The sequence below is a fragment of the Triturus cristatus genome, chromosome 3_2, assembly GCF_964204655.1.
Source record: "Triturus cristatus chromosome 3_2, aTriCri1.1, whole genome shotgun sequence".
Lineage (NCBI taxonomy): Eukaryota > Metazoa > Chordata > Amphibia > Caudata > Salamandridae > Triturus > Triturus cristatus.
In genome coordinates, this window is record NC_140584.1 from 867919508 (window position 1) to 867942835 (window position 23328).

Here is a 23328-nt window from a genome sequence, read left to right on the forward strand (position 1 = left end):
CAAAAGTTGACGAAGCCCTCGAAAAGATGAAAAAAGATACTGACACGGCGAAATCCATGGGAGCAATACAGTCACACACTCCTAGGCGCTCCTTTCGCCGCTCTTCCTTTCGAGGCACGGGCAGAGGCTACTCCTCGGATACTGCATCCACGTCCTACAAATCCCCTCCTCAATCTACCTTCACAAAGGGTTATCAAAGAGGCGGATACAGAGGGAATAATAACAAGGGCAGAGGCAAGACAAATACCGCCCGCTCTGCCACACCTAATACCCAATGACTTTCCCCCACTCCCTCTAGACCATTCCACTCCGGTCGGGGGCAGAATACAACATTTCCTTCACGTCTGGGAGACAATCACCTCAGACAGATGGGTGACACAAATTATTCAGTCAGGGTATTGCTTGGAACTAACATCTGCCCCCCAAAACATTCCACCCAGGCACCGCCCTATGTCTCAAGAACATACTGCACTACTAAAACAGGAGGTGATCTCCCTCCTGCAAAAAGGAGCCATAGAGCAAGTCCCCATAAATCAGCAAGATTTAGGGGTCTACTCCCTGTACTTTCTGATTCCAAAGACAGACGAGAGTCTACGACCTATCCTAGATCTCAGACCTCTAAACACTTGCATACATTCGGACCATTTTCACATGGTAACTCTTCAACAAGTTCTCCCACTTCTTTCCCAGAACGATTTTCTCACCACCCTGGACTTGAAAGATGCATACTTTCATACCCCAGTACATCAGTCTCACAGAAAGTACCTCAGATTTTTGGTGGACGGGCAACATTACCAGTTCAAGGTGCTCCCGTTCGGGGTAACAACAGCACCAAGGGTTTTCACCAAGTGCCTAGCAGTAGTGGCTGCACACCTCAGAAGACAGCACATTCTCGTCTTCCCCTATCTGGACGACTGGCAAATAAAAGCCACGTCCTACGATCAATGTGTGCAACACACCGCCGCTACAGTCCAACTACTCCATCAGCTAGGTTTCACGGTGAACCATCAAAAATCCCACCAGGTACCATCCCACACAAAACAATACCTCGGTGCCACCATAGACACCTCAAAAGCCATAGCCTATCCCAATTCTGCCAGGATAGCAAAGATACAGGCTCTGCGTCTCAACACTCTCTCCCAGCAAGAGTGTTTATGCAACTAATAGGGATGATGGCCTCTTGCATCTTCATAGTGCCCCATGCAAGACTCCAAATGCGTCCACTCCAGGAGTGCTTAGCGCGCCAGTCGAACCAGGCCCAGGGACAACTGGCAGATCTGGTGTTGGTAGACGGTCGCACTCATCACTCTCTGCAGTGGTGGAACACCACAAACCTTTCCAGAGGTCGACTGTTCCTGGACCCGGTCCCACAAATAATCCTAACAGCAGACGAATCGCTCTCCGGCTGGGGAGCTCATCTGTTACATCTCACAGCACAGGGCACTTGGACGCCACAACAGAAGTTACTCCACATCAATCATCTGGAGTTACTTGCAATCTTCCTTGCCCTAAAATCCTTCCAGACGCAGATTTCAGGCAAGGCAGTCCTCATTCGCACAGACAACATGACTGCCATGTATTACATTCAAAAGCAAGAGGGCACACACTCTCCACAGCTCTCTCAGCTAGCTCAGAGCATATGGAGATGGGCAATTCCACAAAAAATCTTTCTCCTGGCCCAACACGTCCCAGGAGTCCAAAACACCGTGGCAGATCTGCTCAGCAGACAAACGCAGCAGATCCACGAGTGGGAACTTCACCCACAAGTTCTTCACCCGTTCTTTCAGAAGTGGGGGCATCCACACATAGACCTATTCGCCACCCACGAAAACAAAAAATGCCCAAGCTTCGCCGCCAGATATCCACACCCATTGTCCAAAGGCAATGCGATATGGATGAACTGGTCAAACAAATTTGCATACGCTGTTCCACCTCTCCCACTAATTCCATTAGTGGTGCGAAAGCTACAACAGCATTCCCTAACACTGATCCTAGTAGCTCCAACATGGGCCAGACAACCGTGGTACACCACACTGCTGGAACTCAGTAGTACCACACCAAAAGCTACACCTCTCACCATGCCTCCTAACCCAGAACCATGGAGAGATCAGGCACCCGGACCCAGCTCAGCTCAACCTTGCGATCTGGCTCCTGAGGTCCTAGAATTCGGATACTTTAACCTTCCCCCTAATTGCATGAATATTATCAGGGAAGCTAGACGCCCTACTACTAGGGCATGCTATGCGGCAAAGTGGAAAAGATTTGTTGTTTACTGCCACGACAACACAATCAATCCTTTAAATGTGTCCATACAGCACATCATACGTTATTTACTCCACCTAGAAAGGTGTAACCTAGTATATACTTCCATTAGGTTACACCTTGCTGCCATTGCTGCTTACTTGCAGAAGAGGCAACACCTATCGCTTTTCAGAGTGCCTGCCATCAAAGCCTTCATGGAAGGCCTCAAAAGAGTAATTCCACCCAGAGTACCACCCTCACCTGTCTGGAATTTGAATATCGTTCTCACACGGTTAATGGGACCCCCTTTCGAACCACTACATAAATGTGAGCTGCAATTTCTCACATGGAAAACAGCATTTCTAGTGGCCATCACTTCCCTTAGAAGGGTTAGTGAAATACAAGCACTCACTATACAGGAACCTTTTCTCCAAATGCATCAGAACAAGGTTGTACTCCGCACCAACCCAAAATTTCTACCCAAAGTCATTTCTCCATTCCATTTAAACCAGTCGGTAGAATTACCAGTCTTTTTCTCACAACCTCAAACCGTTGCGTAAAGAGCGTTACACACACTGGATGTTAAAAGAGCTCTACTTTACTACATCCAACGTACACAACCTTTCAGGAAAACCAAACAGCTATTTGTCTCCTTCTCTCCACCACATAAAGGCAACCCTATTTCTAAATCGGGGATAGCTAGGTGGATTGTAAAATGCATACAGATTTGCTACCACAAAGCAAAGCGAACGCTATCGGTTCCTCCTAAAGCCCACTCTACAAGAAAGATAGGGGCTTCTATGGCTTTTCTAGGAAATATACCACTAGATGACATATGCAAAGCAGCCACATGGTCAACACCGCACACTTTCACAAAACATTACTGTGTAGATGTGCAAACCAAGCAACAAGCTAGTGTGGGCCAGGCTGTACTAAAAACACTGTTCCAAACAACTGCAACGGATGCCGGTGGTCGCTGCTAGGGTTGGGTACTGCTATATAATCTATGCACAGTGTATAATCTGCAGCTCATATGCCTCGAACGGAATATGCAACTTACCAGTATGCATCTGTTCTTGGCATGTAGAGCTGCAGATCTATACACGCCCACCCGCCTCCCCGGCTACCAGTATCCGTTACAGTCTCATCTTATTTAGATACAACACACATGGGTTTCTTGACTGTTTCCACTACGCTCCATCTTTCCCTGCTGGCGAAAAACAATCTGAGGATGGAGCCGAAGCCCATGCGCAATACGAACCAAGGGAGGAGTCACCGAACTCGTGACTTCCAAAGACTTTCCAAGAGGAAAAACAAACTGCAAACATCCGGGCCCAACACCAGATGGAGAGCTATGCACAGTGTATAGATCTGCAGCTCTACATGCCAAGAACAGATGCATACTGGTAAGTAGCATATTCCATCTGTAAGTGACCGATGTAGTTATAGATTCCTTACCGCCCCACCCACCCTTACCGTTCTATGAACTGACTTCTAGGGATAGGGACTCCCTTCTAGGGCCCTAGTTATGTGCACCAGTGGTCCGTTTCTTGCATGGCTCTACACTTCTGGCGTGGAAAGTCGAGTCAGATTTGACATCAGCGCGCAGGGGCGGCGTCAAGTAGACACCACAACGTCATCCTGGCTAACACGCCGCTGACGACGGACGCGGAGTCGACCAACGCCACCTACCGACGTGCAGGGGTACTTCTACGAAAACATTTTGGCGGATCCATTCTGATGCCTGGGGGTTGTTCTAAGGTAAGCAATCTATAACTACATATGTTTCGTACGGATACATCTTTTCCGAAGGTAAGTAACTTGTACGTTAAACTTTACTTTGATAACACTGTTTGAGGCATGTGAGCTGTAGTTCACATGCTTTGCCTACTCCTGCCATCTAGTGTTGGGTCCGGATGTTTGCAAGTTGTTTTTCTTCGAAGAAGTCTTTCTAGTCACGAAGTAGGTGGTGACTCCTTTCGGTGATAGTGCTCCTGGTATCGACTCAGTTGTTAGATTGTTTTTTTTCCGCCATCGGGTTCGGACGTGGATTGCTGCACTCTGGTTTGAAACCATTCTTCCGGTACCCCTCGGTGCGCAATCCACACTACCCTCGATGGTATTGTTTCGTACACATATCCCACTTCTCCGTGTATAGTATCGGTTGACAAAAACTTCTCTTTCGATCGGAAAACTCATGGAAGACTGTCAGGCCTCACCGCATCGGTCCACCTCGCAGTCGATTGGACGGACTGCATTCAAACCCTGTCCTCGGTGCCACGCAAAGTACCCGCGCACCGACTCACACGAAGTGTGCAACTTGTGCTTATCTCCGGAGCACAACGAACAAAGCTGCGACGCATGCAAATCTTTCCATTCGAAGAAAACACTCCACAATTGTCAGGCTCGACTTTGTGAAATGCAGAGTCAAACCATTGAATCCACGCTGGACATCTTTAGAGAAGGTTCTGGGTAAGAAAATTACGGCCGAAGAACCTGTATGTATTTCGGAATCAGACACTGATATGGGAAAACACGTGCTGCAAGGCTAAAGTATAGTGAGTACCGAACAATTGTTGCCCCTGATATCTATTCAGCCCAAGCAAAAGGCTCCGGCCCCACCTCCGCCTTCGGGTCATGGTCGGCACCGAGAAGATGTTTACAATGCCCCGCCTGCCGGCTCTCCACAGAAACACGTACCAAAGCCTTCCGGCTCGGGATCGAGTCGGCCAAAGTTGGGCAACAAGCAGAAACCTTTGGGCTCGAAACCAAAACCCGCTTCGGAGCCGAAACATTCAACGCCAAAACCAAAACCGGCTTCCGAACCCAAACCTTCGGCACCGAAAGTTCATCTGAACCCGGCACCGAAAATTTCAGGTCTAAAACAGAAAGACGCTCCTCTGCAGCAGCAGGACCCTTCTTACGACGTCCCACCTCCGAAATCAGACACCAAACAGAAAAAAAACTCTATATTAATCCTCAAACAGGACATCTTTCTACCATATTGAAACGTAAACTAGAGTCAGAGGACACTTATCATAATCCTTTAAAGAGGACGCATGTTGGCACTAACCCCTCTCCTCCTCTCTCACCTCCTTCCCCAGAGTTACATCACTTACTAATTACATCAACTATCTCTCCTCAAAAAAAACCTGATGATGAGGATGATGGGAATGGTGGGGATGATCTTTTACCAGCAGATCCCTGGAAAGGCTATAACACTGACCCACCCATAGATAATGACCCAGACCTTTACCCTACAAAGCCTTCCCCACCTGATGGCAATGTGGGGTACATAGAAGTACTATCTAGAGCTGCAGAGTATCATGGGGTACCATTACATAAAGAATCCCTAGAAGAGAACTTTCTGTTTAAAACCATTAGTAGCTCTCAAAGGTCCACTCACTCTCTTCCTATGCTCAAGGCATGATGAGACATGCAGACTATATATTTAAAGACCTGTTCGTGCTCCCATTCTCACCCCTAGGATAGACGAAAAGTACAAGCCTGCCCCATCAGATCCAGTTTTTATTAAAGGGCAATTACCACTGTACTCTTTAGTTGTCTCTAATGTCTGTAAACGGGTCAATTCTCGAACTTCAGGGGACGCCCCCCCCCCTCCAAACAAAGAGTCCAAACTGATAGACGCCTGGTAAAAGGGTCGCCGCCCAACCAGCAATTCACTGGCGTATTGCCAACACACAGGCCCTTTTTAGCCAGGTATATCTGAAAGAAACACGTTAGTTAGATTCCTCACCTTAGAATATCCCCAGGCGTCAGGCTGGATCCGGAAGATTTTTGTAGCAATACCCCTTGCGCGTCGCTAGGCGTCGTCTGCGGCTCCGCGTCCGTCGTTGGCGTTGTGTGCCGGAATGACGTCGTCGGAGTACTTAGACGCCGCCCTTGCGCGCTGACGTCAGTTCTTCTTTTTTCCGCGCCAGACAGCGCCGATCCGGGAAGAGCTTACCCCTTAGGCAATTTTTGACTGAACTTTTTGACTCTTTTTGGTCTTCTGTCGACTCAACTCTGGTGCCGGTAGGACGCCTGGGTTTAAAGCCTGTGACTCCTGTCATCGACTGATGTCTGTGACGGACCACCATCGCCGGTGCCTTTACTGCCTGGGGGCCGACCACGACGCGGAGTCGTGCCCCGATTGTCAGGCCTTGACCTCGAAGGCTAGGCGGGAGCGGTCCCGTAAGCTTCTCGAGCATCGGCACTCTGCTCCGCGCCGCTCACGGTCCCAGTCCAGGAGGAGGTCCAAGGACCGGTCGCGGAGCCGCAGCCACCATCATCGCTCGTCGGGCTCGAAGTCTTCGGGTAAGTCGAAGCGATCAAAGAAGTCCAAGGGGCAACACCGCTCTTCGGACTCCCCTCGCCGGTCGCACGACTCGGCCGAGGGTCAGGGTGCGTCGGAGCCGCAGGAGCTGCGTCCGTCCCCATACCCGCCGCTTCCGACGCCGATGGATGAGCGATTCATCTACCGCCCGGCTCCGATCATCCCTCCTGTTTATCAGGAATCGGATGACGGGGGCGACTGGGAGGGGTCTGAGGACCCTATGGCCAGACAGGGCCAACTTTCACAGGACTGGGCAGACGAACTGGGGGATGCCAGTGGTCTGGACACCTCCCCGGATGCTGGTTTCTCCCCCCTTCGACCGTGGCCTCGGAGGAAGGTGCAGCTTTCTCAGTGGTGCTGCGCAAGGCGGCCAAAGCCCTGGGGCTCGAGTTGCCTGCTGTAGCCGTGAGGACTAACATCCTCACAGAGGTGCTTCAACCGTCAGCAAGCTCCACAGAACCTCTGCTGCAGTTCAATGAGGCCCTCATAGACGTTCTGCAGGGCATTTGGTCCAAGCCCTCCACGGTTCCTCCTGTGGATCGGAACATGGCCCGGCGCCAACCCCCTGCTCCGGGCGACCCCAGTTTCCTGTCCCAACACCCCACCCCCGAGAGTCTGGTTATCCAGGCCTCAACTTCCCAATCCTCCTTCCCGTCCGCTCCTCCGGATCGGGAAACCAAGAGGCTGGAACAGTTCGGAAAGAAGCTGTTCTCTTCCCTGAGTTTGGGCCTGCGGTCTTTGAACTCCGCTTGCCTCTTGGACCGTTTCTCCCACTCTCTGTGGGATACGGTGGAGGACGTGCTGCCCCTGTGTCCGGAGGAAGCCCGGACACGTCTCTCCCAGGCGCTTGCTGACGTGCGAGATGCAGCACGACATGCCATACGGTGTGGACTAGGCACCACGGACTCGCTGGGTAGGGCGATTTCCACCACGGTGGCACTCCGGCGCCACGCCTGGCTGCGGTCCACGTCTTTCTCGGGGGATGTCCAGAGTACCCTCATGGATATGCCCTTTGATGGCACTCGCCTTTTTGGTGAGAAGGCGGATAGTGCGCTGGCTCGTTTTAAGGACTCCCGGGCTACGGCCAAGTCCTTGGGTCTCTCGGCCCCGCGGCCACAATCTTCCGCCCCTTTCGTGGCCAAGGAAGGGGCGCCTCCTCACGTCCGCCTAGCCACTGGCTGCAGAACCAACCTGCACGCGGTCGCAGACGTGGATTCCGCCGTGGCGGTACTGGAGGACAACGTGCCGGTCAGTCCACATTCACCCCGGCAGCATCCGCCTCAAAGCCCTCCTAGTCCGAGCTTTCAGGCCCATTCCATGCCAGTGGGCGGCAGAGTTCGCCATCACCTGCTCCACTGGCGATCGATCACATCGGACAGGTGGGTGCTGCAAATCGTCCGAAGGGGCTACTCCCTCCCCTTCGAGACGACCCCTCCAGCCATGCCACCGCAGTACCACCGTATGTCGGAGGATCACTTGAATCTTCTGCGGGAGGAAGTTACGGCCCTCTAGGCCAAAGAGGCCGTCGAGCGCGTTCCTGTTCCAGAAGTAGGCCGTGGTTGCTATTGTGAGAAGTTGGCCTGATATATGATGTCACTAGTTCTAGTGTACACCTTGTATCAGTCCAAACAACCCTTATGGTGATTGGTTGTAAAGTCAACCCTTATAGACCAGCTATCCTAGTGGTAGCATGGACAAGAGCAGTCTTAGGCTAAGCTCTGTATGGCATGTGAAGCCAGCTGTTATACCATTTGCAACCCCTTGAATACCAAGTGAAAGGACACCACAACAGATATTATAAAAATAGAATACATTTATTCTAGTCAAAACACCCTCCGCACTCTTTATGAGATTCTAGGTAAGTACAACACAGTCTTAATCAAGCATACATAAGTCACACAGGTAAGTAATACAGTTAGGCCCTAGGGGCCACGCAAACCATATACTAAGTAAGTGGTATAAGAACAACTGTCACGAACACAGGTTAGGCCTAGGGAATCGCTGGGGCTACACTATCCATCAGTTGCTAGGCAGTGGGAGGCCCACGGGATTCAGGTGCAGAGTTAAAGTCGTTAAAGTCGAAAGAAATAGTAGTATTTAGTAATTAAGGGTTTTAGGACACTTCGGAAGGAACTAGGAGTTAGAGACTTGGAAACTAGACACTTGGATTGTCAATACCCTTGTGAGCACCGGAGTACTCAAGTTACCTAGCCCACGGGCTGCGGGTGCATAGGTGTGAGCTTGCGTCGGGTTTCGTCGTCGACTCCTATGGATGCCTGAAGAAAGTTGCTGACAGACAGTCAGTGAAGAGTGTCCGATGGATTCCAAGGATGGAATCAGGAAGGAGGATACCTGCAAGCAGAGGGGACAGAGTCTAGGTCACCAGCCAGGAGCCGGGAAGGAACCAGGAAGGAACCAGGCAATGTCGGGAAGTTGCAGGTGAAGAGGTGAAGCTTGTCGCAGCAGCCACGGGTACCAGGAGGCGTCGAGGACTACCAGAACCAGGAGGCGAGCTGTCCCACGAAGGCTCTTGCTGTCGGCGGCGGCGGCGATGTTGAGTTAGGACCCAACAAGCCTTGGCAAGCATAACCCACGCAGGAGCGAGTGCCAGTCTGGAGGAGCCGGACCAGCAAAGCAAAGTTGAAGGTTCGTCGTCACAGAGGTCGCTAGCCAACGGGCCAACAACCGGACAACACGTCGAGCAACTCAGGTGCAGAAGGGCCCCACGCAGAACACGTGAAGTGTGTGGGAGCTGATCTTCTTTGCAGATGGTGCTCGGGATTGGGGCTTCTCGATTCCCCAAGCACAGCCTCGAGGAAGCCTCCGAAGTCGCGCTAGTCAATTACTAGCCACTTTTCCCAAGTCGCCGGTCCCACGTCCCTCGTCGCCTCCACGGGTCTCAGCTTTGCTGTTGATGTGGAACTGGTTCAGAGGTGTCTGGAAGTCACGGCGCTGGTCAGTCTCTGCAGTCGTCCCTCGTAGGATCAGTCACAAAGCAAGCAGCGGTCGCTGGATAGTGCCTGGTTGCCCAGGGTGGTCACTCCTTGGCCACAAGGGAGATTCTTCAGTCTTCTTCCGTAGTCGAATGTCGAAGGTCCAGAGTTTCTGTTCAAGATGCAGGTTCAGGATAATCTAAAGTCCTAGGGACTCAGCTCCCACTCTTATACTAATCTGGGGGGCTGGGTTACCTGCTAGGTCCCTCCTATGGGTGGGACCAGGGAGGGGGGTGGTTACACCCCCTTCCCTTTGTCCAGTTTCGCGCCAGGACTGGGGCTGGAGTGCCCCAGCACCGGTTTGAACTGGACTATGCATGGGACACCTTGCGTGCCCCAGGCAGTGTCTCGTTTCATTCAGCCCTCCCTGCCCCAATACACTAAAGTCTGTCTGGGGAGGTGCTAGCACCTCCCCAAGCAGGAAACCTATTGTCCAGGCCTCCCTGGCTGGGAGGGCTCCCAGCTGCAGGAGGTCAGACTCATGTCTGTGGCAGCAGCATCCATTTTGTGATGCTGAGGCTTTGGTCAGAGTTAAACAGCAAAGTAGGATTTTAACATGTCTCTCCCTCTAGAAGGGAGGAATAATATCCTCATCACCAGAAATGGTATGGGGGTGTTATTCCAAAGTGTTAGACACCTTACACGACATGTTTTGATAAAGCCAAACCATAGTTACCATAACCGTTTAAGATTATAAGGCACTTTAAGAGTATATGGTAGGCTATTTCATAGAACAGCTATAAGGACATGGTTCCGAAAGCTGCAGACAGGCTCAGCTCATGCTAGAGCACCATCTCACATGTTACCAAGCACTCTGCCTCCAGGATTGTTAAGGCCTGCCATAGGAGTGGCTCACAGGTACACATGTGTCTATTTTAAGGGTAGATATGGGTATACTATATCTAAGCAAGGGGTGATTACACGACCTTGCCCCAGCTGAGTGATCAGCCAGTTGTGTCTGATTGGCAGGCCAGGCAAGGGGTGGCATAATACATGCTGCAGCCCCTGGGAGGCCTAGGGTACACCTATGCCCTGGGTACCTAGGGTACACTGTACAGGGTCCAATAAGGTCACCCTTACCAATTGGGTATGTACCTAGGGTACATGGAGTCCATTTTAAAGAGAGAGCAGACAGCCTGAGACCCTGAATCGCAGGATCTCAGGCCAACTAAGTCGAAAAACCAGCTTGACACTAGGCAAAAAGTTGGGGGTAACCATAGTCAGATATCCACCTTCCTACAGCTATTCCCACTACTTTCTGGTTCCCAAGAAGGGCAAAGGGGGCCTACGCCCTATCTTGGACCTCAGGAGCGTCAACGCCTTCCTCCGGAATGAACGGTTCAAGATGCTCACTTTAGCTCAGGTTCTGGGTGCCCTCGACCTTGGAGACTGGATGGTAGCGTTGGACTTGCAGGATGCCTATTCTCACATCCCCATCCTGCCGGCCCACCGGCGTTACCTGCGGTTCATGGTGGGTCAGGAGCACTTTCAGTTCACCGTGCTCCCCTTCGGCCTCACCAGTGCCCCTCGGGTGTTCACGAAAGTGATGGCGGTGGTCGCAGCTCATCTGCGCAGATCGGGGGTTCCAGTCTTCCCCTATCTCGACGACTGGCTGTTGAAGGCGAGCTCGCCCCAGCAAGTCGTCTCCCACCTCCAGACTACGGCCGACCTCCTGCATTTGCTGGGGTTCTCCATCAACGTGCCGAAGTCACACCTGCGACCCTCCCAGAAGCTCCTCTTCATCGGAGCGGTTCTCGATTCGGCGCAGTTCCGGGCCTATCCTCCGGAACAGCGGGTCTGGGATATTCAGGCTCTGATTCCCATCTTTCGGCCTCTATCCTGGGTTTCGGTCAGGTTGGTGCTGCGGCTTCTGGGGCTGATGGCCTCCTGCATCCTGTTGGTGCATTACGCCAGGTGGCGAATGCGGGCTCTGCAGTGGGACCTGAAGTTTCAGTGGACCCAGCATCGAGGCACCTTGTCCGACCATGTCTTGATCTCGGAGGACACTGCGAAACAGTTGCAGTGGTGGCTCACGGACCGCGATTGGGTCAGGGGCAGATGCCTCTCCCTACCCCAACCGGAGCACGTAGTAGTGACGGATGCGTCCCTCCTGGGATGGGGGTGCCATATGGGAGAGGCGGAGATCAGAGGCCTCTGGTCTCCGGCGGAGTCTCAACTCCATATCAACTTGTTGGAGCTGAGAGCGATCCGGCTTGCACTGAAAGCCTTCCTTCCCTCTGTCCGGGGAAGTGTTGTGCAGGTGTTCACGGACAACACCACCGCCATGTGGTATTGCAACAAACAGGGCGGGGTGGGGTCGTGGACACTTTGTCAGGAGGCTCTACGCCTCTGGACATGGCTGGAACACCAGGGCATCTTCCTGGTGGTTCAACATCTGGCGGGCTCTCTGAACGCTAGAGCAGACGAACTCAGCCGCCGGTGCATGATGGATCACGAATGGCGTCTGAACTCCGAAGTGGTGCAAGGACTCTTTCAGCAGTGGGGAGAGCCTTGGTTAGATCTATTCGCCACCGAAGAGAACGCGCAATGTCAGCAGTTCTGCGCGTTGGAGTTTCCAAGGCGGCACTCGCTCGGAGACGCTTTTCGTTGCGAGTGGAGTTGCGGTCTGTTGTACGCCTTTCTGCCTATACCACTTCAGCCCAGAGTGCTGAAGAAGATCAGGCGCGACCGGGCCCAAGTCATCTTAGTGGCTCCGGATTGGGCACGAAGGTACTGGTATCCCGAGCTACTCAGTATGTCAATCGATCCTCCGGTACGACTGCCTCTTCAGGAGGACCTTCTGTCGCAGCAGCAGGGACGGTCCTCCACCCGAACCTGTACAGTCTCCACCTCCATGCGTGGAGATTGAGCGGCAACAGTTTATGCCATTTGACTTGCCTCCTGAAGTCTGTGATGTTGTTCTGGCAGCCAGGCGTCCCTCCACAAAATCGGTATAAGCCTGCAGGTGGAACACATTTGTGGCATGGTGCACAGCAAAGGCTGTGGATCCCCTTTCCGCCCCTCTTTCTGAGGTTGTACTCTTTCTTCTTTCTTTGGCCCAGCTGGGCTCTGCTCTGGGCACCTTGAAAGGTTATCTTTTTGCAATCTCTGCTTTCTTACGGCTTCCTGATCAGCCTTCTCTTTTCAAGTCCCCTGTTGTTTCGCGTTTTCTTAAAGGCATTACTCACATGTTTCCTCCTGTCCCCTTCGTAATGCCTCAGTGGGATTTGAATCTTGTCTTGACCTTTCTGATGTGCGCTCCCTTTGAGCCTCTTCACAATTGTCCCCTTCGTCTTCTGACTCTTAAGACTGCTTTCCTGGTAGCTATCACCTCGGCTAGACGGGTGAGTGAGCTCCAGGATCTGTCATCTAAGCCTCCCTTTCTTTCTGTTCATCCGGACAAGGTTGTCCTCCGGACTCGTCCTTCTTTTCTTCCAAAAGTGGTGACCACCTTTCACATCGGGCAATCGGTCACATTGCCCACCTTCTTTCCGCCTCCGCATCCTTCGAAAGAGGAAGAGAAGCTCCACCGTCTGGACCCCAAACGTGCACTGTCCTTTTATTTGGACCGCACCAGACAGTTCCGGGTGGACGACCAACTTTTTGTTGGATACGTAGGTGCTAAGAAGGGGAGGGCTGTACACAAGCGGACCATCTCACGGTGGGTCGTATTTTGTATAAAGGTTTATTACTCCTTGGCGAAAAAGGACCCTCCTGTTGGGCTGAGAGCCCATTCCACCCGGGCCACTGCGGCGACTACTGCCCTGGGACAGGGAGTTCCCTTGCAGGACATCTGTCAGGCGGCGACGTGGGCCTCACTGCACACGTTCGCCAAGCACTATTGCCTGGACAGCCAAGTCCGGAGAGATGGCTTCTTTGGCCGTTCTGTTCTCCTGGACTTTCTGGTGTGATCTTGGTTCGCAGACCCTCCACCGGGGTTGGTATTGCTGAGGTATCTATTCTAAGGTGAGGAATCTAACTAACGTGTTTCTTTCAGATAAACAAGTTACTTACCTTCGGTAACGATGTATCTGTAAGAAACATTAGTTAGTTAGATTCCTCACCGACCCACCCATCCTCCCTGCTCTGCGAACCGACATCTAGGGTTAAGGTCATCCTGTTCAGGGCCCTAGACTTTTTGGCACCAGTGTCGGTCTCTTGCATGGCTCTGCGTTCCTGGCGCGGAAAGCTATGTACAAGAACTGACGTCAGCACGCGATGGCGGCGTCTAAGTACTCCGACGTCATTCCGGCGCACGACACCAACGACGGACGCGGTGCCGCAGACGACGCCTAGCGACGCGCAAGGGGTATTGCTACAAAAATCTTCCAGATCTAGCCTGACGCCTGGGGATATTCTAAGGTGAGGAATCTAACTAACTAATGTTTCTTACAAATACATCGTTACCGAAGGTAAGTAACTTGTTCGTTAGGGCACACTGGGACAAGATGGAGCAATTGTTCAAATTTGTACCAGTGGAGCATAAGGCTATAGCTCAAGATCTAGTCCAAGAAGGAAAGCTCATCTCAAACTCATCAATTAGGTGTGCTTTGGATGCTGCTGACACTGCAGCTAGAGCAATCAATACTAGTGTATTATTAAGGAGGCATGTATGGTTAAGATTTAAACCTGAAGTACAGCAATCCGTTTCGAAAACATCATTCGAGAAACGCCATCTCTTTGGACCCGTAGTAGATTCGTCCTCAGAAAAGATAAAAAAGGATATGGAAGAAGCTAAATCTATGGGAGCCTTACAGTCTCCTTCTAATCGTGGCTCCTTTCGTCGCTCCTTCTATCGGGGGGGGGGGGTCCAAGACCATCTCTTCAGACACTACTGCTGCACCCTACTAGGGTAATAATACATGCTGCAGCCCCTGGGAGGCCTAGGGTACACCTATGCCCTGGGTACCTAGGGTACACTGTACAGGGTCCAATAAGGTCACCCTTACCAATTGGGTATGTACCTAGGGTACATGGAGTCCATTTTAAAGAGAGAGCAGACAGCCTGAGACCCTGAATCGCAGGATCTCAGGCCAACTAAGTCGAAAAACCAGCTTGACACTAGGCAAAAAGTTGGGGGTAACCATAGTCAGATATCCACCTTCCTACAGCTATTCCCACTACTTTCTGGTTCCCAAGAAGGGCAAAGGGGGCCTACGCCCTATCTTGGACCTCAGGAGCGTCAACGCCTTCCTCCGGAATGAACGGTTCAAGATGCTCACTTTAGCTCAGGTTCTGGGTGCCCTCGACCTTGGAGACTGGATGGTAGCGTTGGACTTGCAGGATGCCTATTCTCACATCCCCATCCTGCCGGCCCACCGGCGTTACCTGCGGTTCATGGTGGGTCAGGAGCACTTTCAGTTCACCGTGCTCCCCTTCGGCCTCACCAGTGCCCCTCGGGTGTTCACGAAAGTGATGGCGGTGGTCGCAGCTCATCTGCGCAGATCGGGGGTTCCAGTCTTCCCCTATCTCGACGACTGGCTGTTGAAGGCGAGCTCGCCCCAGCAAGTCGTCTCCCACCTCCAGACTACGGCCGACCTCCTGCATTTGCTGGGGTTCTCCATCAACGTGCCGAAGTCACACCTGCGACCCTCCCAGAAGCTCCTCTTCATCGGAGCGGTTCTCGATTCGGCGCAGTTCCGGGCCTATCCTCCGGAACAGCGGGTCTGGGATATTCAGGCTCTGATTCCCATCTTTCGGCCTCTATCCTGGGTTTCGGTCAGGTTGGTGCTGCGGCTTCTGGGGCTGATGGCCTCCTGCATCCTGTTGGTGCATTACGCCAGGTGGCGAATGCGGGCTCTGCAGTGGGACCTGAAGTTTCAGTGGACCCAGCATCGAGGCACCTTGTCCGACCATGTCTTGATCTCGGAGGACACTGCGAAACAGTTGCAGTGGTGGCTCACGGACCGCGATTGGGTCAGGGGCAGATGCCTCTCCCTACCCCAACCGGAGCACGTAGTAGTGACGGATGCGTCCCTCCTGGGATGGGGGTGCCATATGGGAGAGGCGGAGATCAGAGGCCTCTGGTCTCCGGCGGAGTCTCAACTCCATATCAACTTGTTGGAGCTGAGAGCGATCCGGCTTGCACTGAAAGCCTTCCTTCCCTCTGTCCGGGGAAGTGTTGTGCAGGTGTTCACGGACAACACCACCGCCATGTGGTATTGCAACAAACAGGGCGGGGTGGGGTCGTGGACACTTTGTCAGGAGGCTCTACGCCTCTGGACATGGCTGGAACACCAGGGCATCTTCCTGGTGGTTCAACATCTGGCGGGCTCTCTGAACGCTAGAGCAGACGAACTCAGCCGCCGGTGCATGATGGATCACGAATGGCGTCTGAACTCCGAAGTGGTGCAAGGACTCTTTCAGCAGTGGGGAGAGCCTTGGTTAGATCTATTCGCCACCGAAGAGAACGCGCAATGTCAGCAGTTCTGCGCGTTGGAGTTTCCAAGGCGGCACTCGCTCGGAGACGCTTTTCGTTGCGAGTGGAGTTGCGGTCTGTTGTACGCCTTTCTGCCTATACCACTTCAGCCCAGAGTGCTGAAGAAGATCAGGCGCGACCGGGCCCAAGTCATCTTAGTGGCTCCGGATTGGGCACGAAGGTACTGGTATCCCGAGCTACTCAGTATGTCAATCGATCCTCCGGTACGACTGCCTCTTCAGGAGGACCTTCTGTCGCAGCAGCAGGGACGGTCCTCCACCCGAACCTGTACAGTCTCCACCTCCATGCGTGGAGATTGAGCGGCAACAGTTTATGCCATTTGACTTGCCTCCTGAAGTCTGTGATGTTGTTCTGGCAGCCAGGCGTCCCTCCACAAAATCGGTATAAGCCTGCAGGTGGAACACATTTGTGGCATGGTGCACAGCAAAGGCTGTGGATCCCCTTTCCGCCCCTCTTTCTGAGGTTGTACTCTTTCTTCTTTCTTTGGCCCAGCTGGGCTCTGCTCTGGGCACCTTGAAAGGTTATCTTTTTGCAATCTCTGCTTTCTTACGGCTTCCTGATCAGCCTTCTCTTTTCAAGTCCCCTGTTGTTTCGCGTTTTCTTAAAGGCATTACTCACATGTTTCCTCCTGTCCCCTTCGTAATGCCTCAGTGGGATTTGAATCTTGTCTTGACCTTTCTGATGTGCGCTCCCTTTGAGCCTCTTCACAATTGTCCCCTTCGTCTTCTGACTCTTAAGACTGCTTTCCTGGTAGCTATCACCTCGGCTAGACGGGTGAGTGAGCTCCAGGCTCTGTCATCTAAGCCTCCCTTTCTTTCTGTTCATCCGGACAAGGTTGTCCTCCGGACTCGTCCTTCTTTTCTTCCAAAAGTGGTGACCACCTTTCACATCGGGCAATCGGTCACATTGCCCACCTTCTTTCCGCCTCCGCATCCTTCGAAAGAGGAAGAGAAGCTCCACCGTCTGGACCCCAAACGTGCACTGTCCTTTTATTTGGACCGCACCAGACAGTTCCGGGTGGACGACCAACTTTTTGTTGGATACGTAGGTGCTAAGAAGGGGAGGGCTGTACACAAGCGGACCATCTCACGGTGGGTCGTATTTTGTATAAAGGTTTATTACTCCTTGGCGAAAAAGGACCCTCCTGTTGGGCTGAGAGCCCATTCCACCCGGGCCACTGCGGCGACTACTGCCCTGGGACAGGGAGTTCCCTTGCAGGACATCTGTCAGGCGGCGACGTGGGCCTCACTGCACACGTTCGCCAAGCACTATTGCCTGGACAGCCAAGTCCGGAGAGATGGCTTCTTTGGCCGTTCTGTTCTCCTGGACTTTCTGGTGTGATCTTGGTTCGCAGACCCTCCACCGGGGTTGGTATTGCTGAGGTATCTATTCTAAGGTGAGGAATCTAACTAACGTGTTTCTTTCAGATAAACAAGTTACTTACCTTCGGTAACGATGTATCTGTAAGAAACATTAGTTAGTTAGATTCCTCACCGACCCACCCATCCTCCCTGCTCTGCGAACCGACATCTAGGGTTAAGGTCATCCTGTTCAGGGCCCTAGACTTTTTGGCACCAGTGTCGGTCTCTTGCATGGCTCTGCGTTCCTGGCGCGGAAAGCTATGTACAAGAACTGACGTCAGCACGCGATGGCGGCGTCTAAGTACTCCGACGTCATTCCGGCGCACGACACCAACGACGGACGCGGTGCCGCAGACGACGCCTAGCGACGCGCAAGGGGTATTGCTACAAAAATCTTCCAGATCTAGCCTGACGCCTGGGGATATTCTAAGGTGAGGAATCTAACTAACTAATGTTTCTTACAAATACATCGTTACCGAAGGTAAGTAACTTGTTCGTTAGGGCACACTGGGACAAGATGGAGCAATTGTTCAAATTTGTACCAGTGGAGCATAAGGCTATAGCTCAAGATCTAGTCCAAGAAGGAAAGCTCATCTCAAACTCATCAATTAGGTGTGCTTTGGATGCTGCTGACACTGCAGCTAGAGCAATCAATACTAGTGTATTATTAAGGAGGCATGTATGGTTAAGATTTAAACCTGAAGTACAGCAATCCGTTTCGAAAACATCATTCGAGAAACGCCATCTCTTTGGACCCGTAGTAGATTCGTCCTCAGAAAAGATAAAAAAGGATATGGAAGAAGCTAAATCTATGGGAGCCTTACAGTCTCCTTCTAATCGTGGCTCCTTTCGTCGCTCCTTCTATCGGGGGGGGGGGTCCAAGACCATCTCTTCAGACACTACTGCTGCACCCTACTAGGGCAACAATCAATCTTCCTCCTCCAGAGGCTTCTTTAGAGGAGGGTACAGAGGTAAGAATGGCAAGGGTAGAGGTTCTAAAGCACGTACCTCCCCCTCTCCTAACAAACAGTGGATTGCCTATGCTCTCCTCTGATCATTAAACACCTGTCGGGGGACGTCTTTTACAATTCCACCTCATATGGCAATCAATAACTACAGACAAATGTGTGCTAGGAATCCAACATGGTTATTGTCTGGCGCTTACCAACAATCCTCCAAACATTTCGCCACATTCTCACAAAATGTCACCAGCACATTTACATCTATTTCAACAAGAGGTCCAGTCTCTCCTGTCCAAACGACCCATAGAACCTGTGCCGTTACAACATCAAGGAACAGGTGTGTACTCCCTGTACTTTCTCATCCCCAAAAAGGACGGCTCCTTCAGATCTATTCTAGACCTTAGAGAACTAAACCTCAACATACTTTCAGAGCATTTCCACATGGTAACACTTCAACAAGTGCTCCCACTTGTACAGCAGGGCGATCCTATGTCTACTCTAGCCTTAAAAGACGCATATTTCCACATTCCAATTCACCCTGCTCCCCGCAAGTACCTCAGATTCATCTTAGCGGGTCATCATTACCAATTCAAAGTACTACGGTTTAGAGTCACCACTGCTCCCAGGGTATTTACCAAATGTCTGGCAGTAGTCGCAGCACATTTAAGAAGACAGCACATCCATGTCTTCCCATACCTGGACGACTGACTCATCAAAGCCAGCAATTACCAAATGTGTCTCCAGTTCACTCAAACCACTATTCACTTACTTCACCTACTAGGGTTTACAGTAAATGTGTTAAAAATCTCATCTACAGCCTTCCAACACACAAACTTATCTAGGAACCACAATAGATGATCAGAAAGCTCTAGCATCTCCCAATGCAGCCAGGATTCACAATATTCAGTCCTTTCTCAATCAATTTCAGCCCAGCCAGTCATTATTAGCGAAAATATTCATGCAACTGCTAGGAATGATGGCGTCTTGCATTTTAATTGTTCCCCACGCAAGACTTTACATGCGTCCCCTTCAAGAATGCTTAGCAACTCAGGGGAACCAATCGGAGGGTCAGTTGACCGATTTAGTGTTGGCAGATGGCCGCACCCATCGCTCTCTGCTGTGGTGGAACCCACAAAATGTATCCAAAGTGCAGCCCTTTCCTGACCCTGTTCCACAGACCGTCTAGCAGCAGACGCATCACTCACTGGTTGGGGCCCTCACCTACAAAGTCATACAATCCAAGGATTATGGACTCTAAAGTACAGGAGCCTACATATCAACCACCTAAAGCTACTAGCAGTGTTTCTAGCTCTCAAAGCCTTTCAAGCTCACCTTCTAGGTAAAACTGTCTTAGTCCACACAAACAACATGACAGCTATGTACTACATACAAAAACAGTTGGACACACTCTCCAACTGTCACGCCTAGCACAAGCCATTTGGGAATGGACCATACATCATAAAATGTATCTGTTGCAGAACACCTTCCAGGAGTAAACAATCAAATTGCAGACCTTCTCAGCAGACAGAGACTGAAAATCCTCGAGTGGGAACTTCATCCCCAAATTCTTCATCCATACTTTCAGGAATGGGGATTACGTCACACAGACCTATACCCTCACAGCTCAAAATGCCCAAGCTTCTCCTCCAGGTTCACACACCCGATCTCCAAAGGCAATGGCCTATGCATGAATTGGTCAAGGATATTTGCCTTCGCTTTTCCGCCTCTCCCACTCATTCCATTGGTAGTTCGGAAGCTCAAGCAAACATCCCTCACAGTGATTCTCATAGCTCCCACATGGGCACGTCAACCCTGGTTCCCCACCCTGCTGGAGCGGTCAGTAGTTCCATACTTAAAGCTGCATCTCAACTCCAGTCTCCTCACTCAGAGCCATGGAGAAATCAGGCATCCAAATCCCAAGGAACTCAACCTAGCGATTTGGCTCCTTAAGTCATAGAGTTTGGTTATTTACAATTACCTCCAGACTGTATAAATATCCTAAAGGAGGCTAGGAGACCTACTACTATGGCATGTTATGTAGCAAAGTGAAAATGTTTTGTTATATATTGTAATATTAACAATATATTCCCGTTGATCCTTCACTACAAAACATCATCTGTTATATCTTACACTTAAAGCAATCTATATTAGCTTATACATCCATTCGATTGCATTTAGCAGCAGTAGCTGCATACTTACAAAACAGACAACACTTATTCAGAGTACCAGTGATTAAAGCCTTTATGGAAGGAAGAAAAAGAGTAATACCACCAAGAGCTCCACCTGCACCAGTATGGAACTTGAACATATTCTTTACAGGGCTAATGGGACCACCTTTTGAACAAATGCATAGGTGTCAACTACAATTTCTCTCATGGAGGGTTGCTTTTCTTATTGCAATCACTTCCTTAAGGAGAGTTTGTGAACTCCATGCACTAACTATACAAAAGCCTTTCTTTCAACTGCACAAAGACAAGCAGGTTCTTCGAACCAATCCCAAATTTCTTCCAAAAGTGGTTTCTGTTTTTCACATCAATCAATCAGTAGCGTTACCTGTGTTCTTTCCTCATCCTTATTCTGTAGCAGAACAAGATCTACACACTCTTGATGTTAGAAGAGCTCTACTGTATTATGTAGAAAGAACAAAAGATTTTCATAAGACAAAGCAACTTTGTTGCTTTTTCTCCGCCACACAAAGGCTATCCCATTTCTAAATCCGGTATTGCAAGATGGATTGTTAAATGTATCCAAGCATGTTATTCAAAAGCAAAAAGAACATTCCCAATACCCCCTAGAGTGCATTCCACTCGTAAAATAGGCGCTACTATGGCCTTCTTTGGGAGTATTCCCTTAGCTGACATCTGTAAGGCAGTAACATGGTCTACACCGTGCATATTCACCAAACACTATTGTGTAGATGTGTTAGCGAGGCAACAAGCTAATGTAGGCCAGGCAGTACTTAAAAACTTTTTCAAACAACTGCAACAGCTACAGGTTAGCCACCGCTTTGGGAGAATACTGCTGTTTAGTCTATGCAAAGCATGTGATCTGCAGCTCACATGCCTCAAACGGAAAATGTTACTTACCAGGTAAGCATCTGTTCTTGACATGTAGAGCTGTAAGATAAGGACTGCAACAGGTTTAGGTACCCGGTGAGGCGGGTGGGCGCACGTGAATATACAGCTCTACATTCCAAGAACAGATGCGTACTGGGTAAGTAACATTTTCCTTTTGGTAGAGACTCGCTGCAGATTCCTCCCCATTCTGTGTGTTGCTCTTTATCTATTAATAGTATCCCAAGTCTAGACATCTGGACACTGGTTAAAGCCAATTTGCTTTTGGGGCTTTCCATCTGGGAGCATAGACAACCTCTAACAACTGATATCAGCTTGAGGGAGTGGCGCCTACATAGGCTCACCCGTCATTTCCGTAGTGGAACGGTGTCAGTGCTAAGTTGCACAGCACCACCTATCGGCCCGTATAGGTACTGCTGAAAAGTTTCTGACTACAGTCTGATGCCTGGGTAATAATGATTCTTGGGAAATATTGTAAAGGTGAGGAATCAGCGGTTAGATGGTCTCTACCAGAAAGAGTGTTACTGACGATAAGTAACTAGTTCATTAGTTGTTTAGCAAAAAGTGCTTTTCCTTTCTGTATAAAGTACTTTTGATATTGGCAATTAATGAATTCCACCAGCAAATATAAAGTGTGTCCAAGATGCCATTATCAGTGGTATTTTGTCAAGGAAATGTTTTTGTATAAGGTGTGGAAGAAAACATTTGTGTTTTTTCTTTCTGCAGGTGACAAGACAAATTCAGGAACATGAACAGGACTCTGAGCAACGTGAGCAGATGTCTGGTTACAAACGCATGCGAAGGCAGCACCAGAAGCAGCTGATGGCTTTGGAGAATAAACTAAAAGCAGAGATGGATGAACACCGTCTTCGGCTGGACAAAGACTTAGAAACACAACGTAATAACTTTGCAGCTGAGATGGAGAAACTTGTTAAGAAACACCAGGCAGCCATGGAGAAGGAGGTAGGAATCCCTGCTTATTTGCAGCTATTTTAAGTGGCAAAGATTAACACTTGACCCTGTAGTATTGTGTCAGTACAATTTGTTTATGAAACATGTTACTATGTCCAGTTAGTATCTTATTTTCAGAGTTTTAAGTTACGTTCACATAAATGTTTCTCCTCTAGTACTAGGCATATTTAATGTATATGTTGTGATTAAGTGATTCACGATTCAGACAAATTATGGAAGAGAGACATCCTTGATGGATATTAAAGATAAGTTGCTGAAACTGACTAGATAGACCTAAGCTCACTTATCTTGTTGGAACGTTCCCCAATCTGCACACCTTATCTTCAGCCCTCAGTTGATGGAATTCACTGTTGTTAGTATTGTTGCTATCATATGGACACCCTCATTTCTCCAGAAAAAAAGTCTGATAATGCAGATAGTCCCTCTCACCAAGTTTATTTAATATTTGTCCAAATTCCACAGATTGAAAGTTTGTCCTTTGATGACAACACTCAAATCTATTAGTGCTTCAAATAAATGGTTTACAAGTTGCCCGTCATCTTTGTGACATTGAGTCATGGATCAAAAGAAAATTCTGATGGAAACATCTGCCTGTGGATTCCTCACCTTGTGAATCTCCCCTGCGCCAGCTTTCCACGTAATTTTTTCCCCAGCTCTCTACGCCAATGTGGACGTCATAATACCACGGCTCTGCTCGCGACTCCGTATGACGTCACCGGAGCCATAAGAGAGCCACTTCGGCGTGATGACGTCAGTTCCCTTTTTTCTGCGCCGTCGACGCGTAACGGTTTACCAGCACTCCTTGATTGTAGAGTTACTTTGTAATCTCCTTTTGGGTTGTTTCTGAAGTGCTCATGTCTTCGTCGAGGAAGTCAGGTTTCAAGCTGTGTAGAGAATGTGGGGGTCACATGTCTATCACTGACCCCCATGAAGACTGCTTATGGTGTCTT

At 50.3% G+C, this 23328-nt stretch overlaps 1 protein-coding gene across 4 annotated transcripts in view; it reads left to right on the forward strand.

The window, feature by feature from the left end:
• TAOK1 (TAO kinase 1) overlaps nt 1–23328 on the forward strand; it is a 1366047-nt gene that overhangs the window by 950890 nt on the left and 391829 nt on the right. For all 4 annotated transcript variants that reach the window (XM_085649205.1, XM_085649204.1, XM_085649206.1 and 1 more), the window contains exon 14: nt 22133–22369. In XM_085649205.1, coding sequence (XP_085505331.1) covers nt 22133–22369 — 237 coding nt within the window. The remainder of the gene's footprint in view (nt 1–22132; nt 22370–23328) is intronic.